The sequence below is a fragment of the Theropithecus gelada genome, chromosome X (genome assembly GCF_003255815.1).
Source record: "Theropithecus gelada isolate Dixy chromosome X, Tgel_1.0, whole genome shotgun sequence".
Lineage (NCBI taxonomy): Eukaryota > Metazoa > Chordata > Mammalia > Primates > Cercopithecidae > Theropithecus > Theropithecus gelada.
This window is the reverse complement of record NC_037689.1, coordinates 24,564,515-24,581,076: the sequence shown is the minus strand read 5'-3', so window position 1 is coordinate 24,581,076 and position 16,562 is coordinate 24,564,515. Positions and strand designations below refer to the sequence as shown.

Genomic DNA, 16,562 nt, shown 5'->3' with positions numbered 1-16,562 from the left:
GCATTACGTATGTAGAGTTAGAACATGATAATATTCAGGGAGAAAAGGATGCACTAAATCAGCATGGTTATTTATTTATTTATTTATTTTGAGAGAGGATTTCACTCCGGTTGTCCAGGCTGAAGTGCAGTGGTGCAATCTCAGCTCACTGCAACCTCCTCCTCCCAGGGTCAAGCGATCCCCCCACCCCACCCTCCCGAGCAGTCGGGAGTACAGGTGTATGTCACCACACCCCGCTAATTTTTGTATTTTTAGTAGAGATGGGGTCTTGCTGTTTCCCATGCTGGTCTTGAACTCCTAGGCTGAAGCAATGCTCCTGCCTCAGCCTCCCCACATGCTGGGATTGCAGGAGTGAGCCACCACGACTGGCCCAGTGTGGATTTTTAAATAGATTTCAGAAGGGAAGGGAAAATTCATGATGTTAATGAGTCTTAAACAGGATGGGCGTTGTGGCGCATGCCTGTGATCCCAGCTACTTGGGAGGCTGAGGCAGGAGAATTGCTTGAACCCAGGAGGCAGAGGTTGCAGTGAGCTGAGATCATGCCACTGCACCCCAGCCTGGGCGACAGAGCCAGGATCCATCTCAAAAAAAAAGAAAAAGAGAGAGAGAGAGGTAACAGACCAGAAAGGCATGGTGGCTCACGCCTGTAATCCAGCACTTTGGAAGGCTGAGATGGGCAGGAGCAGGTCATGTGAGCCGAGGAGTTCAAGACCACCCTAGTAAACATAGTAAGACCCTGTCTCTACCAAAAAAAAAAAAAATTAGCTGGGCCTGTTAGCACATGCCTGTGGCCCCAGATACTTGGGAGGCTGAGGTGGGAGGATCACTTGAGCCTGGGAGATTGAGGCTGCAGTGAGCTGAGATCATGTCACTGCACTCCAGCCTGGGTAACAGAGCAAGGCCCTGTCTTTAAAATAACAACAAAAAAAGGAAGATTGTTAAACATAAGAATTATTTTTCTGTTGAAGAAGAGTTTTGAGTGTTTCTTTTTGGTGAGCAGAGTTGAGAAGACATTTGAGTAAGGATGTGACAAGTGAGATCCATATTTAGTATCTACAGGACTTCAATCTCTGTTTTACCAAAAAAGTAACCTTAATTGCTTTGTATTTATTTTTAGGAATAAGCATGGGCCTTTCCTCCTCTTTGTTTCCTTTTTGCACGTCCACATCCCTCTTATCACTATGAAGAACTTCCTCGGGAAGAGTCTCCACGGGCTATATGGGGACAACGTAGAGGAGATGGACTGGATGGTAGGTAAGTGCCCTTCCAGGGAAAACGGGCTGCTTCCCCTCCAGCAAGAGAAGCAGGAAAGGAAACAAAGAACGAGAAGGTTAAAGACAGAAGAGGCAGAATAGCGATTGCAGTGCGACTGGATTTTAAGAGTCCAAAATATTATAGGACAGATCTTCACTCCATTAGCAGAGAGTGAATTCCATAACACGTGCATGGAAGGCATTGCTATTCGACCAAAGATGTCCACGTCTTAATCTCATGTGCAGAAAGAATGATAGCCCCAAAGCTGTCCACTCCCTAGACAGAATAATGGCTGCAAAGACGTCCATGTCCTAATCTTGATATGGTAGACAGAAAAATGGCCAAAGGTAGCCACTTTCTAATCCCCATGTAGGAGACAGAATAATGACCCCAAAGATGTCCACATCCTAATTCCCATGTGGAAGACAGAATAATGACTCCAAAGATGTCCACGTCTTAATCCCCATGTGTTAGATACAATAATGACCTCAGAGATTTCCATGTCTTAACTCCCAAGTGGCATACAGAATTTTGGCCCCAAAGATGTCTACATCCTATCGTCGTGTGGTAGACAAATGAAAGAAAGAGCAGAGAAAATTCCTCTCTGCTGTAGAGTGGCCAGTGGCTCCCCTGCACTGAAAATAGGACTACATTTCCTCCTCTCGCCTACAAAAGCCCCATGACCTGCTGCTGCCCAGATCCTAGTCTGATCTCCACCCAACCCCTTTGTCCTCCCCACCTGCTGCATTCTGGCCACGTGGACACCACACAGTATCTTTCACATTTGTCCCCTGTCAGGGCTTCCACACCTGCTGTTCCCTCCTGGAATGCCTCCTCAGGCTTCGCTGGCTCCTCTTCAGAGCCTGCCCTGACTCACCCCTAACGTAGCTCCTCCCCAATCATCTTCTCCCCCATTCTCCTGTGGTCCTTTTTGGTTTTGCCTTTGTTTTCCTCCTCCTCTTCCTCCTTTCTCCTCCTCCCCCTCTTCTTCTTGTTCTTCTTCTTCTTCATATTTCTCCTCCTCCTCCTCCTCATCCTCCTTCTTCTCCTTCTCCTCCTTCTCCTCCTTCTTCTTCTTCCTTTTCCACTTCTTCCTCTTCTTCTTCTTTCTTCTGTCTTCTTTCTTCTTTTTTTCCTAACACAGCACCGCCATTGTTTCTCTTCATGACCATGTGTTAGGTGGGTCGATTTTCCATGTTCCCCCAGGAGAATGTAAACTCCTGTGGGTCTGGATTGTTTTGCCTCATTCACTCATCATATTTCCTGGGTTTAGAACAGGATGGAAGGGGAATATCGCTTGAGTGAGTCAGGGCTGGGTGAGTACCTGTATATGGGCACAGCACATCCCTGCCTCCCAAAAAAGAACTTAGGGATCCCAGGGTTTAGGTGGTGGTGGGCTTGAGAATCCCAGGATCCTCAGAATAATTGCCATCAGAGATCTGGGTGAAAGATGTGTTTTTTTGTTTTTGTTTTTTTTTTGAGACGGAGTCTCGCTCTGTCGCCCAGGCTGGAGTGCAGTGGCCGGATCTCAGCTCACTGCAAGCTCCGCCTCCCGGGTTCCCGCCATTCTCCTGCCTCAGCCTCCCGAGTAGCTGGGACTACAGGCGCCCACCACCTCGCCCGGCTAGTTTTTTGTATTTTTTAGTAGAGACGGGGTTTCACCGTGTTAGCCAGGATGGTCTCGATCTCCTGACCTCGTGACCCGCCCGTCTCGGCCTCCCAAAGTGCTGGGATTACAGGCTTGAGCCACCGCGCCCGGCCGAAAGATGTGTTTTTAAAACATTTTGTTTCCTTAACAAGCTAGGCAAGGAAGGACAAAAAGTTAATTGTGTGTGTGTGTGACAGAGTCTCACTTTTTTTTTTTTTGAGATGGTGTCTCACTCCGTTGCCCAGGCTGGAGTGCAATGGCACGGTCTTGGCTCACTGCAACCTCTGCCTCCCGGGTTCAAGAGATTCTCCTGCCTCAGCCTCCGGAGTAGCTGGGATTACAGGCACCTGCCACCATGCCTCGCTAATTTTTGTATTTTTAGTAGAGATGGGGTTTCACCATGTTGGCCAGGCTGGTCTCGAACTGCTGACCTCATGATCCGCCCACCTCGGCCTCCCAAAGTGCTGGGATTACAGGCGTGAGCCACTGCGCCTAGTCGACAGGGTCTCACTCTTACCCAGGCTGGAGTGCAGTGGTGCAACCATGGTTCACTGCACCCTAGTTTCCCAGGCTCAAGCAATCCTCCCACCTTAGCCTCCCCAGTACCTGGGACCACAGGTGTGCGCTACCACACCCGGCTAATTTTTTTATTATTTGTAGAGACGAGTTCTTGCTATGTTGTTCAGGCTGGTCTTAAACTCATAGGCTCAACGAGCCTCCTGCCTCAGCCTCCCAAATTGCTGAGATTTCAGGCATGAGGCACTGTGCCCGGCCAACTGTGAGTGGCATTAATGACACGAGTGCCCTCGTGTGTGACTGCAAGAAGCTCAGCGTCCCTGCTGAGGACTGGTCTGCATTTTCAGCCTATGCTTTCTTTTCTGGAATGTTCACATGCCTCACTTTTTTTTTTCTTTTTTTTTTTTTGAGACCGAGTCTCACTCTGTCACCCAGGCTGGAGTGCAGTGGTGTGATCTCGGCTTATGGCAATCTCCACTTCCCGGGTTCAAGCTATTCTCCTGCCTCAGCCTCCCAAGTAGCTGGGACTACAGGCATGTGCTACCACGCCCGGGTAATTTTTGTATTTTTAGTAGAGATGTAGTTTCACCATCTTTCACCAGGCTGGTCTCCAACTCCTGACCCCAAATGATCCTCCTGCCTTGACCTTCTAAAGTGCTGGGATTACAGGTGTGAGCCACTGCGCCCAGCCGACATGCCGCACTTTTAAGTTTTTGATATTTTGTCCTTGTAGGTTGCCTAAAATTCTGAGCAAAGGATGGGGTGCACATAAAGTCAGACATCAATCTCCAATAAATGATATCAAATTTAAACAACTGACTTCCATTATGCGTTAAAACTAAGGATTCATTCTTGTGGATAGCCTCCAAATACTAAAGCATACACTTCGGGCTTCATTTCTGATATTTTCCTATTTTGACGGCCTCAAAAACACCTGTTCTTTGCAGGACAGATCCTTGACACTTTGGATATGGAAGGTTTGACCAACAGCACCCTCATTTATTTTACATCAGATCACGGGGGTTCCCTAGAGAATCAACTTGGACACACCCAGTACGGTGGCTGGAATGGAATTTATAAAGGTGAGGCTAAGATGCTCCCAGATCCTCATCTTGCAAGTTTATCTCTTCCCCGCAATTCCCAACAGGGCAGTCTCTTCCAGGAGGGTCAATATTATTGCTCAAGGACAGTGACTTTTCCTCTCCAGGGCAAAAGTGATAATTTGACATACTCCAGTTTGAATGTTTGTTCCTGGCCCAAACTGAGGGTCAGGCTGCTTATTCTGGTGGTTCAAAACTGAGATGCAGATGACCTGGGAGAGGAGGGAGTTTATTTCTGTGACCGGTTACAGGGAGGAGGCCTGGACGTTATTGCGTGACCAACTCACAATTACAAAGTTCTCCAGAGCTTCTATACCTTCTAAGCTGTATGTCTACGTGTAAGTGTGCATTCATCTAAAGACATTAGCGATTAACTTCTTCTAATCTATAACTAAGGTCTGAGTCCTGAAGACCTTCCTCTGGAGCCTCAGTAAATTGACTTAATCTCAATGGGTCCAGGTGGCCGGGCATAGTGGTTCACGCCTGTCATCCCAGCACTTTGGGAAGCCAAGGCGGGCAGATCACCTGAAGTCAGGAATTTGAGACCAACCTGGCTAACATGGTGAAACCTCGTCTCTACTAAAAATACAAAAATTAGTTGGCCAGGCGCGGTGGCTCATGCCTGTAATCCCAGCTCTCAGGGAGGCAGAGGCGGGAGGATAGCTTGAGCCCAGGAGTTCGAGACCTGCCTGGGTAATATAGTGAGACCCCATTCTCCACAAAAAGAAAAAAAAAAAAAAAAAGACAAAAAAAAAATTAGCTGGGTATGGTGGCACACGCCTGTAGTCCCAGCTACTCGGGAGACTGAGGCAGGAGAATCGCTTGAACCTGGGAGGTAGAGGTTGCGGTGAGCTGAGATCGTGCCACTGCACTCCAGCCTAAGCAATAGAGGAAGTCTCCGTCTCAACAACAACAACAAAAATAATAAAATAAATAAATAAATGAATAGGTCCAGGTGCCAGAGCTGATTATCCTTACCTTGTCTCCTGCTAAATCACGGAGGTCTGGGGAGTTTTTTCAGATCCCCAATAAAACTTGTTTAATCCTAAACGAATCCTGCTAAGAATTCCTTTGTTATCTTGTCACGCTTCAAGGCCCAGGAGAGGCCTGGGCCAAACTTTTGGGGGGCTTTTGTTACATCCCAGCCTTTGCATAAGGGCACTGGTGGTTTCAGCTTTTAAGATGTAACTTCACCACTCGGTCAGTGCTGAAACAGTTGTTACGGAGGCCTGCGTTAGTGAGACCTGGCCTGCCACGTTTTTGTGCATAATTAAGGAGTTTTTAGATTATCAAGTTGTGTAACCATCATCATGTGGCCCACCACTGTTTATTTTCAGAACATTTCACCACCTCACAAAAAAATCCTGTACTCATAGCAGTCACTCCCTGTCCCCCGTGCTAACATCCATCACCCAAAAACTTGTTTTTGGTTTGTTTACTATTTAATTTTTTAAATTATTTTTTGTAAAGATAGGGTCGTGTTATGTTGCCCAGGCTGGTCTGAAACTCCTGAACTCAAGCAGCCCTCCCAGCTGGGCCTCCCAAAGTGCTGGGATTCCAGGCGTAAGCCACCATGCCTGGCCACAACATTATTTTGTATCATTGTGTATTTTCCTACTCTAGACATTTATGTAAATGAAATCATGCAATATGTGGGTTTTCTTGTGAATGGTTTCTTTTACTTAGCGTGATGTTTCTGAAGTTCATCTGTGTTGTGGAAATGTTTCATTCCTTTCCATGGCTGAATATATTCTATTGTATGGACTCAGGTTTGAATTTTACCTTCAGACAATGCATCCAAGAAGGATAAGGCCAGGCGCAGTGGCTCTCACCGGTAATCCCAGCACTTTGGGAGACCGAGGCAGGCAGATCACTTGAGGTCAGGAGTTTGAGACCAGCCTGGCCAACATGGTGAAACCTCATCTTTACTAAAAATACAAAAATTAGCCAGGCGTGGTGGCACACGCCTGTAATCCCAGCTGAGGAGGCTGAGGCAAGAGAATTGCTTGAACCTGGGAGGTGAAGGTTGTAGTGAGCTGAGATTGTGCCACTGCACTCTCGCCTGGGTGACAGAGTAGGACTCTGTCTCAAAAAAAAAAAAAAAAAAAAAAGGAAGAAGGGTAGACACCTAGCTGGCCACATTATATTCAAACCTGGATTCCATTGTTTCCAAGCACGCCATTATTTCATGTCCCACAAAGATTCTAAAATGTGCTGCCCTGTGTACATGACTTCACACTGTTGTGCTTACACATTTTGTCATCTCCCTGCTTACAGAGCTTTATTTTTCAGTCCTTGAAAGAACCTTTGTAGGCTGATGTTGGCAAATATACCTATGATGTATATTTGCTTTGAAGTAGATGGATCCATCAGTCTAGTACACATGTAAAACGGGATATATAAATGCCAGCTACATCCACTAATGCCTTTCCAAAACAACTTCACATTGAAGGCCTGACTCCTCAGAAACCTTTATCTCATTGCCATTGATGTTAATGTATCCTCTACCCAGTCTGGTTCTCTGTGCCATGAAGAACGTCAGTATTATAAACTGGGGCGGTTTAAACAACAGGAATTTATCCTGTCCTGGCCCTGGAGACCAGGAGTTTGAGATCAAGGTGTCTCAGGGAAGTGTGCCCTCCAGAAGCCCTAGGGGAGGCTCCTTTCTGCCTCTGCCAACGCCTGGGGGCCCCAGGAGTCCCTGGGCTTGTGGACACACCACTCCAGTCTGCCTCCGTCTCCACGTGGCCTTCCGCTCTGTGTCTGTGTCTCCTCTTAGAAGGACAACAGTCATTTGCAGTGAAGGACCTAACTTAATCCAATGCACACTAACCAATAACAAGGTTAATAAAAAATATAAAATCAAACCTCTACAGGGGAACTACATGAGATTGAATGTTTTAATGTCACTAAAACAAAGAGAGAGAAACTGAGAGACTCAGGGAGAGAGAAACTTAAAACAAGTGAAACATGCAGAAAAGTTAAAGCACCCAGGCTGAGCATCTATTTCTGTTTTTTAACCACTTTCTTTTGTCTGTGTTCAAACACAGGTGGGAAGGGCATGGGAGGATGGGAAGGTGGGATCCGCGTGCCCGGGATCTTCCGCTGGCCCGGGGTGCTCCCGGCCGGCCAAGTGATTGGCGAGCCCACAAGTCTGATGGACGTGTTCCCCACTGTGGTCCAGCTGGCGGGCGGTGAGGTGCCCCAGGACAGGTACAGAACAACCCAAAGAAACAATTCAGCTTTGCACAGACACAGCAACACTTACGACAAATGAAAATGTCACTCTGGCATTGCAGTAAGGCGTCCATGAAATTGTTCCCAGACCAATCCGAGGGTCGGGCTACTTATTCTCATGGCCCAATAACGAGATGCAAATGAACTAGGAAAGAAAGGAGTTTTATTTCTGTAACCAGGTACGGGGAGAAGGGCTGGAAATTATCACTAGACCAACTCCAAATTACAAAGTTTTCCAGAGCTTCTATATCTTCTAAGCTGTATGTCCACATGTAAGTGTGTACTCATCTAAAGACATAAGTGATTCAACTTCCTTTAATCTATAATTAAGGTGTGAGTCCTGAGGACCTTCCTCTGGAGCCTCAGTAAATTGACTTAATCTAAATGGTTCCAGGTGCTGGGGTGATTACCCTTATCTTGTCTCCCGCTAAATCATGGAGGTTTGGGGAGTTCCTTTAGACTCTCAATAAAACTTCATTGTGAAGGTCTGGGGAGTTTCTTCAGACCCCCAATAAAACGTGTTTAATCCTAAACGGGTCCTGTTAGGAATCCTTCATTATTTTGTCATGCTTCAAGGCCCAGGAAAGGCCTGGGCAGAACTCTTGGTGGCCTTTTGTTACCTTCCAGTCTTTGGGCGCTGGCTCTTTCAGCTTTTTTTTTTTTTTTTTTTTTTTTTTTTTTTTTTTTTTTTTTGAGACTGAGTCTCACTCTGTCGCCCAGGCTGGAGTGCAGTGGCGCGATCTCGGCTCACTGAAACCTCCACCTCCTGGGTTCAAGCGATTCTCCTGCCTCAGCCTCCCGAGTAGCTGGGATTACAGGCACGCACCAGCATGCCTGGCTAATTTTTGTGTTTTTAGCTGGGACGGGGTTTCACCATGTTGGCCAGGCTGGTCTCGAATTCCTGACCTCAGGTGATCCACCTGCCTTGACCTCCCAAAGTGCTGGGATTACAGATGTGAGCCACTGTGCCCGGCCAATTAATTACTTTTTAGCCAAAGGTGACGTTTGGTGGTGACTAACGTGGGCCGCTGCTGCATTCTTCTTCTAAGCGTGCTAATGCACACACATGCCTTCCATCCATCTGCGCTCACACCCGGACTTTCCCTCCACTGATACAACATAGAGTGCAGCACCTGGGGTTGGGACTGATGGATGTTGGAGGGACAGATGTCCAAAGTCCCTGTTCCAACCCTGAGCCATGCCATGTTCCTTCCTGCAGAGTGATTGACGGCCAAGACCTTCTGCCCTTGCTCCTGGGGACAGCCCAGCACTCAGACCATGAGTTCCTGATGCATTATTGTGAGGGGTTCCTGCATGCAGCCAGGTGGCATCAACGGGACAGTGAGTAGGGGAGCCCCTTCCTAACAGCCTTCGGGAAAGAGTCCCTCTGTGGAGGAAAGCACCATGCCCTAGAACAGGCTGGGGGTGGAGCTGCATTCCAGAGTCCATCTCCACGTCTCCACGCTTCCGTTTTTCTCCACGAGCTTTTTTTTTTTTTTTTTTTTCCGAGGTGGAGTCTCGATCGGTCCCCAGTCTGGAGTGCAGTGGCGCGAACCTGGCTCACTGCGACCTCCGCCTCCCGGGTTCAAGCGAGTCTCCTGTCTCAGTCTCCTGGGTAACTGGGGTTACAGGCGCCCACCACCACGCCGAGCTAATTTTTGTATTTTTAGTAGAGATGGGGTTTCACCACGTTGGTCAGGCTGGTCTCGAACTCCTGACCTCAGATGATCCGCCCGCCTTGGCCTCCCAAAGTGCTGGGATTACAAGCGTAAGCCACCGCACCCAGCCTCTCCACGAGCTTTTTAAATTTAGTTTTTGTCAGTATGTGTCCCTCTCATTCCAGCGACATGCCTCTGAGATCACCTGTCAATCGTCTTCAAACGATGGGGAGTTGTTACCCATAGTTTAAACACCATGTATGGGCTGTATTTCATTCTTTCTTCCCTGCGCTATATGAAGTGCAACTTTTGTCATCATCACACACACGTATGTGCATGCATACGCACATGCACACACACACATACTTGCACACACATGTGTTCAAGACTTTTCTAGTCTCCTTTTTTTCTTATTTTCTTGTAATTATTTTTTGAGACTAGTCTTTCTTTGTCGCTCAGGCTGGAGTGCAGTGGTGCGATCTCGGCTCACTGCAACCACAGTCTCCCAGGTTCAAATGATTCTCCTGCCTTAGCCTCCTGAGTAGCTGGGATTACAGGTGCCCACCACTACACCTGGCTAATTCCTTGTATTTTTAGTAGAGTTGGGGTTTCACCATGTTAGGCAGGCTGGTCTCGAACTCCTGGCCTCAAGTGATCCACCCTCCTCGGCCTCCCAAAGTGCCGGGATGACAGGTGTGAGCCACCATGCCTGGCCTCCAATTTTTCTTTATTTATTAAATTGAAACAAGGTCTCAGTATGTTGCCCAGGCAACTCCTGGGTTCAAGTAATCCACCCATCTTGGCCTCCAAAAATGCTGAAATTGCAGGTGTGAGCCACCACGTCCAGCCTTTTGTAGTCTATTTTATGCATCTAGATGTGCTTCCAAATGTTTTAATCACCTGACCTTAAAATGATTTCATCTTCTTTGTGAACAATTACAGGTGCATTCCTGTAATCCCAGCTACTTGTGAGGCTGAGGCAGGAGAATCGCTTGAACCCAGGAGGCGGAGGTTGCATCACTGCACTCTAGGCTGGGCGACAGAGCAGGACTCTGTCTCAAAAAAAAGAAAAGAAAAAAAAAAAACTGACCAAGTGCAATTCACAGGCACTTTGTGCTTTCACAGTGTTGTGCAACCTCCACGTCTGTGTAGCTCCAGAACATTTTCATCACCCCAAAAGCAGACACTGCCTATCAGCAGTCACTCCCCATTCCATACCCTACAGACCCTGGAAACCACTACTCTACTTCCTGTCTTTATGTGTTTCCCTATCCTTGACATTCAATATGAATGGAATCACGCAATGTGTGCTCTTTTGTAACCTCTTTGTCTGAGCATAGTATTTTCAGGGTTCATTGATGTTGCAGCCGGTGTCAGTGTGTCATTCCTTTGCATAGCTACACAGTACTCCATGTAAGATGTACGATGTTTTGTTTATCTGTCCATCCAATGCATCCAATGGACGCTTGGGTTATTCCTACCCTTTAGCCCTTATGAAGATGCCATTCTCCAGCACTGCGCCCTATCTCTCTATACCAACTCGGTAATTATTGTCTTTCCACCAGAAGGAACCACGTGGAAAGTCCACTTTGTGACCCCGGTGTTCCAGCCAGAGGGAGCCGGTGCCTGCTATGGAAGAAAAGTCTGCCCATGCTTTGGGGAAAAAGTACTCCACCACGATCCACCTTTGCTCTTTGACCTCTCAAGAGACCCTTCTGAGACCCACGTCCTCACACCAGCCTCAGAGCCTGTGTTCTCTCAGGTGATGGAGCGAGTCCAGCGGGCTGTGCGGGAACACCAGCGGACACTCAGCCCGGTTCCTCTGCAGCTGGACAGGCTGGGCAACATCTGGAGACCATGGCTGCAGCCCTGCTGTGGCCCATTCCCCCTCTGCTGGTGCCTTAGGGAAGACGGCCCACAATAAATGTCTGCAATGAAAAGCTGGAGCCCCGATTCCTAAATTTTGTCACTCAAACTGAAACAAACCAGCTGACCGTGGTGGCTGTCATCCCAGCACTTTAGAAGGCCACCACGGGAGGATCACTTGAGGCCAGGAGTTCAAAACCAACCTGGGCAACATGATGAAACTCTAGCTCTACAAAAACAAAAATAAAAAAAATTAGCCTGCATGGTGGCACATGCCTGTAGTCCTAGCTACTCAGGAGGCTAAGGCAGGAGGATCATTTGAGCACAGGAGTTGGAGGCTGCACTGAGCTATGATTGCACCACTGCACCCCAGCCTGGGCAAGAGAGCAAGACCCTGTCTCAAAAAAGAAAGAAAACAAAAAAATGAAACAAACTTCAGCGTCATGTTAAGATATCTATTTGCATAAGGATGAATAGTTTCTCCCTGTGAAGAAAACAAAGAAAAAGGCAAGAAAAAGTAGAAATGAACAATAAACATTGGCCAGGTGCAGTGGCTCACGCCTGTAATCCCAGCACTTTGGGAGGCAGAGGCGGGCAGATCACTTGAGGTCAGGAGGTCGAGACCAGCCTGACCAACATGGTGAAACCCTGTCTCTATCAAAACAAAACAAAACAAAAAGAAGCCAGGCGTGGTGACGTACGCCTGTAATCCCAGCTACTCAGGAGGCTGAGGCAGAAGAATTGCTTGAAGCCGGGAGGCGGAGGTTGCAGTGAGCTGAGATCATACCACTGCACCCCAGCCTGGGTGATACAGCAAGACTGTCTCATCAAAAATAAACAAACAAACAATAATAAATCATTGAATGATCACTCAGACACCCAAACTGGAGAGGCAAAGTATCTCCTGGAGTCGGGGAGGGTTCTGTCAATGGACCCCAGCTCGGTCTGGAAGAGGCTGCCCTGGAGCCCCAAACAGCCCAAGTCCCAGCAAAGGTGTCTCTGTGACTTACAGATTTGCACATGAACAGGAGATAGGCCCCAAATATAAAAACTGACACTGATGTGGCTTTGTCTGTGGTGCCCATTTATAGTGTGTGTTTATTGTTTAAAACCACAAGGATGAACTTGCTTCCCGTTGGAACTGTTTTCAAGTGGTTTTCCTTTGTCCCCAATGCCCCAGGTGATGTGGGCAAACTCAGGCTGTGGAAGCCGCACTGTACAGGCAGGGTTCGCCCCAGCTCTGAGCTGCGAGGTCATTGCATAATCAGGCTGTGCCTTAATTGTCTGGGCTGCTAGAATGAAAATACCATAAACTGGGTATCATCAAGAATATTTCTTGCAGTTCTAGAGGCTGGATGTTCAAGACCATGGCATGACAGCATCTGTGTCTGGGGAGAACCTGTTTCTCGGTTCACAGCTGCCGCCTTCTTCCCATGTCTTTACACAGTCATCCCTCTGTGCCTGTCTGTGTCCTACCTCTGATTCTTGTTTTTTGGGGGTTTTTATTTAGATGGAGTCTTGCTGTGTTGCCCAGGCTGGCGTGCAATGGTGTGATCTCGGCTCACTGCAACCTCTGCCTCATGTTCAAGCGATTCTCCTGTCTCAACCTCCCTCGTAGGTGGGACTACAGGCGTGTACCACCACGCCCAGCTAATTTTTGTATTATTTAGTAGAGGCGGGTTTTCACCATGTTGCCCAGGCTGGTCTGGAACTCCCGACCTCAAGTGATCCACCCACCTTGGCCTTCCAAAGTGCTGGGATGACAGGCTGAGCCACTGCGCCCGGCCCTAATCTCTTCTTATAAGGACCCCACTCCTATTGGAAGAGGCCCCCTCTTGTGACCTCATTTTAAAGGATGAATAAAAACCTTATTCCTGTGAATTTGAGGGCAACACAATTCAGTCCCCAGCACATTCTCTCCTGGGAGTAAGGAGGTCTTTCCAGTAGTTCTTTCTGTCTCCAGGTTCAAGCAACAGGTCGCTCCTCCCACTCTTCCAAGCCTAGGTATGTGATGAGCAATGCCCCACCTTGTCACCACCTCAAGAACGTGTCCTCAATTTATCCAATCCATATCAGCCCCCAAGAATTCAGACTGTGCGTAGAGACCAAAAAAGTCAAATCCATCTCCAGCCAATTCTCTTGAGTCAAGAAAGAAATAGTAGGCCAGGTGTGGTGGCTCACATCTGTAGTCCCAGCACTTTAGGACACTAAGATGGCTTGAGGCCAGGAGTTTCAGACCAGCTGGGACGACATAGCGAGACCCTGCCTCCACATAAAATTTAAATAATTAGGTGTGGTGACACGTGCCTGTAGTCCCACCTACTTGGGAGGCTGAGGTGGGAGGATCACTTGAGCCTTTGGCCTCCCAAAGTGTTCAAGACTACACTGAGCTATGATCGTGCCACTACACTCTAGCCTGGGCGACAGGGTGAGACCTCATCTCTAAAAAGAAAGGAAGGAAGGAAAGGAAAGAAGCAAAAAGAAAAAGGAAGAAAGGGAGGAAGGGGTGGCAGGGAGAACCAGTTAACCCCTATGGCTTTCCCATCGCCATGGCTATTGGAACAAGACCCAGTACTTCGGGTCAGCTGTGCCGGATGTTCCCAGCCCATAGAGTCACCTTTAAGTTCTTCAGCATCCACTGGGGAGAGTCACCTCTGTCTCCACACTTGGCCACACTCTTGACCTTGATGGCTTTGAAGCCAAAGTCCCCATGGAGGCTCCATGTGCTGAAAGTCATGTTAGACCCTCAGGGTCAGGGCTTACCCACCCTTTCCATCCCCACAACCTCCCGCAAATATGACTTCTGGAGCACCAGCTCCTACTGCCCCCAGGCCCCATTTCCAAATCCTGGGCACCCAAGACAGCTCAGTGTGTTTACATAATTTACCGAAGCGCACCCAAAGCTCTTTTCTCGCTAGTTCTCAGGAATCTCAACTCCCAGCAGCACAGAATTTCTTCCAAGGATCAAATCTCTGCTCCACCCCTGTTAAACCTCCCTGCAGAACTGCTTCTGGCCTGTCTCCTGCCCGCCTCCTTCCAGGCCTAGGCCTGGCCTTCTCCATCTGTGCGATAGAGGCTCAGCAAGAAATCCCAGTTGGGAAGCCCTCAAAGATTAAAAAAAAAAAAAGTTATTTAAAAAATTTTTTTAGAGACAGGGTCTTGCTCTGTCACCCAGTCCGGAGTGCAATGGTGCAATCACAGCTCACTGCAACCTGAAATTCCTGCGCTCAGGTGACTCTCCCACCTCAGCCTCCCAAGTAGCTGGGACTAGAGGCACACCACCATGCCCGGCTAACTTAAATTTTTTTTTTTTTTTTTTTTGTAGAGACAGGGTCTCTCTGTGTTTCCCAGGCTGTTCTCAAACTCCTGGTTTCAAGCAATCCTTCCCCTTAGTCTCCCAAAGTACTGGGATTACAGGTGTGAGCCACCAAGCCTGTCTGATAAAAGCTCTTTTAGAGTAACAGGACAAAGAGAGAAGCAATAAACAGTGCTCAAGAACTAGCTCCAGACAGATGGCCAGCGTAATCAATGTAAATGAACTAAATTTGCCAATTAAAAGTGAATGGTCTTTTCTAAATAGAATTCCCAGCACCATTTTGGGAGATTCCAATTCACTAAATGCAGGGAGGGGGGCTCCTGACTGTATTGTCGTGAACAAGCACCCCCATCATCCCATCCCAGGGGCGTGTGGGGCAGCTCCCTCATTTATGAAAATCCTTACTCAGTGAATTTAAGGAGGGGCTTCTGAATCCATGTTTTCAACACAAACTTCCACCCCCCCTCCCCGACCTTACTGATTCCATTTGGTAAGCATAGAGAACTGAGTTGCAAAGGAAAAAAAAAAAAAATGGCATAAATGTTGGAGGCAGAATAATGGTGAGGAGGACCTGGATATACTTCCCACCTATACACCCAACATAGAGTCTTGTGGCTGGTCAGGCACAGTGGCTCACCTGTAATCCCAGTACTTTGGGAGGCCAAAGCAGGAGGACTGCTTGAGGCAAGAGTTTGAGAACAGCTTATGCAACATAGTGGGACCTAGTCTCTACCAAAAAAATAAATTAACAAAAATGTGTCAGGGGTGATGGTGCACACCTGTAGTTCCACTTCCTTGGGAGGCGGTGACAGCCTCACCCTTGACAGTCTCAGCCTTGGAAGAAGAAAGTGCTGTTATCTTGAAGACTATGGAATCATTTTGCCCCTGACCAGTGGAAGAGAACCTAAGCAACCCCCTTTGAGGGAAAGTGGGTCTGTAAGCTAGCATTTCCTACAAAGTACGAATTTATACTTTGACCAGATCTTGCGTTTTCTATGGGATGTGAGGGGGTGAGGTAAGACATGAAGGGGCTTGAGAAAATCAGTGACTAGAGGTCAAGAGAGACAAAAACAAAGGCTCACTGCAGCCTCAACTCTCAGCCTTGACCTTTCTAGAGGTCAAAAGAGTTAAAAACAAAACAAACAAACAACAAAAGGGGAGCCAAAGATACAAAAAAAGAATTAGGTGACAGGGTAATGAGCAAAACTGCATCATTCAAAAACAAAAGGATGAGTCACAGAAAAGATGGGGAGGGGTCGAGGGCCCGGAGGTTAATCAGAAGGAGTAATTTCAACAGCAGTCTCATGAAAGGAACAAAGATAAAAATAACAATTGGAATTAGCCGGGCGTGGTGGCGCGTGCCTGTAATTCCAGCTACTTGGGAGGCTGAGGCAGGAGAATCGCTTGAACCCAGGAGGCGGAGGTTGCAGTGAGCCAGGATCCCACCATTGCACTCCAGCCTGGATGACAGAGTGAGATACTATCTCAAAACAACAATAATAATAGTAATAAAAGAAGAAAAAAGGGCCCAACTAGCATTCCCGTTCCAGACTTAGAGAACAAGTCCAGCATCCGGAACAGACATTTCAAACACCAAGTTTTGAGAAACTGAAATCGCAGCTTGATCGCTCTGGGCAGGTCCTAAGACCCTCCCCGACAAAAAGAAAAGGGGCTCCCTGTGCTCAAACCTAACTGGGTTTATTTTTCATTTTCATTTTCATTTATTTATTCTTTGGGACTGACTGTCACTCTGTAAGTCAGCTTACACGCCCAGCTAATTTTTGCATTTTTAGTAGAGACGAGGCTTCACCATGTTGGCCAGGCTGGTCTCGAACTCCTGATCCCAGGTGACCCACTCGTCTTGGCCTCCCAAATTGCTGGGATCCCAGGTGGGAGCCACCGCGCCCGGTCAATCGTAACTGGGTTTAATCAGCTCCTCCTTAGCCCCGGCCTCCCCGTGTGACGA

At 47.8% G+C, this 16,562-nt stretch overlaps 1 protein-coding gene across 5 annotated transcripts in view; it reads left to right on the top strand.

The window, feature by feature from the left end:
- The window catches only part of ARSE (arylsulfatase E), a 31,752-nt gene extending 20,392 nt beyond the window's left edge, over positions 1-11,360 (top strand). For all 5 annotated transcript variants that reach the window (XM_025372462.1, XM_025372461.1, XM_025372458.1 and 2 more), the window contains 5 exons: positions 1,119-1,255; positions 4,367-4,501; positions 7,570-7,732; positions 8,976-9,097; positions 10,980-11,360. In XM_025372462.1, the coding sequence (XP_025228247.1) occupies positions 1,119-1,255; positions 4,367-4,501; positions 7,570-7,732; positions 8,976-9,097; positions 10,980-11,338 (916 nt within the window). In that variant the 3' untranslated portion in view covers positions 11,339-11,360. The remainder of the gene's footprint in view (positions 1-1,118; positions 1,256-4,366; positions 4,502-7,569; positions 7,733-8,975; positions 9,098-10,979) is intronic.
- Positions 11,361-16,562: the final 5,202 nt, after the last annotated feature.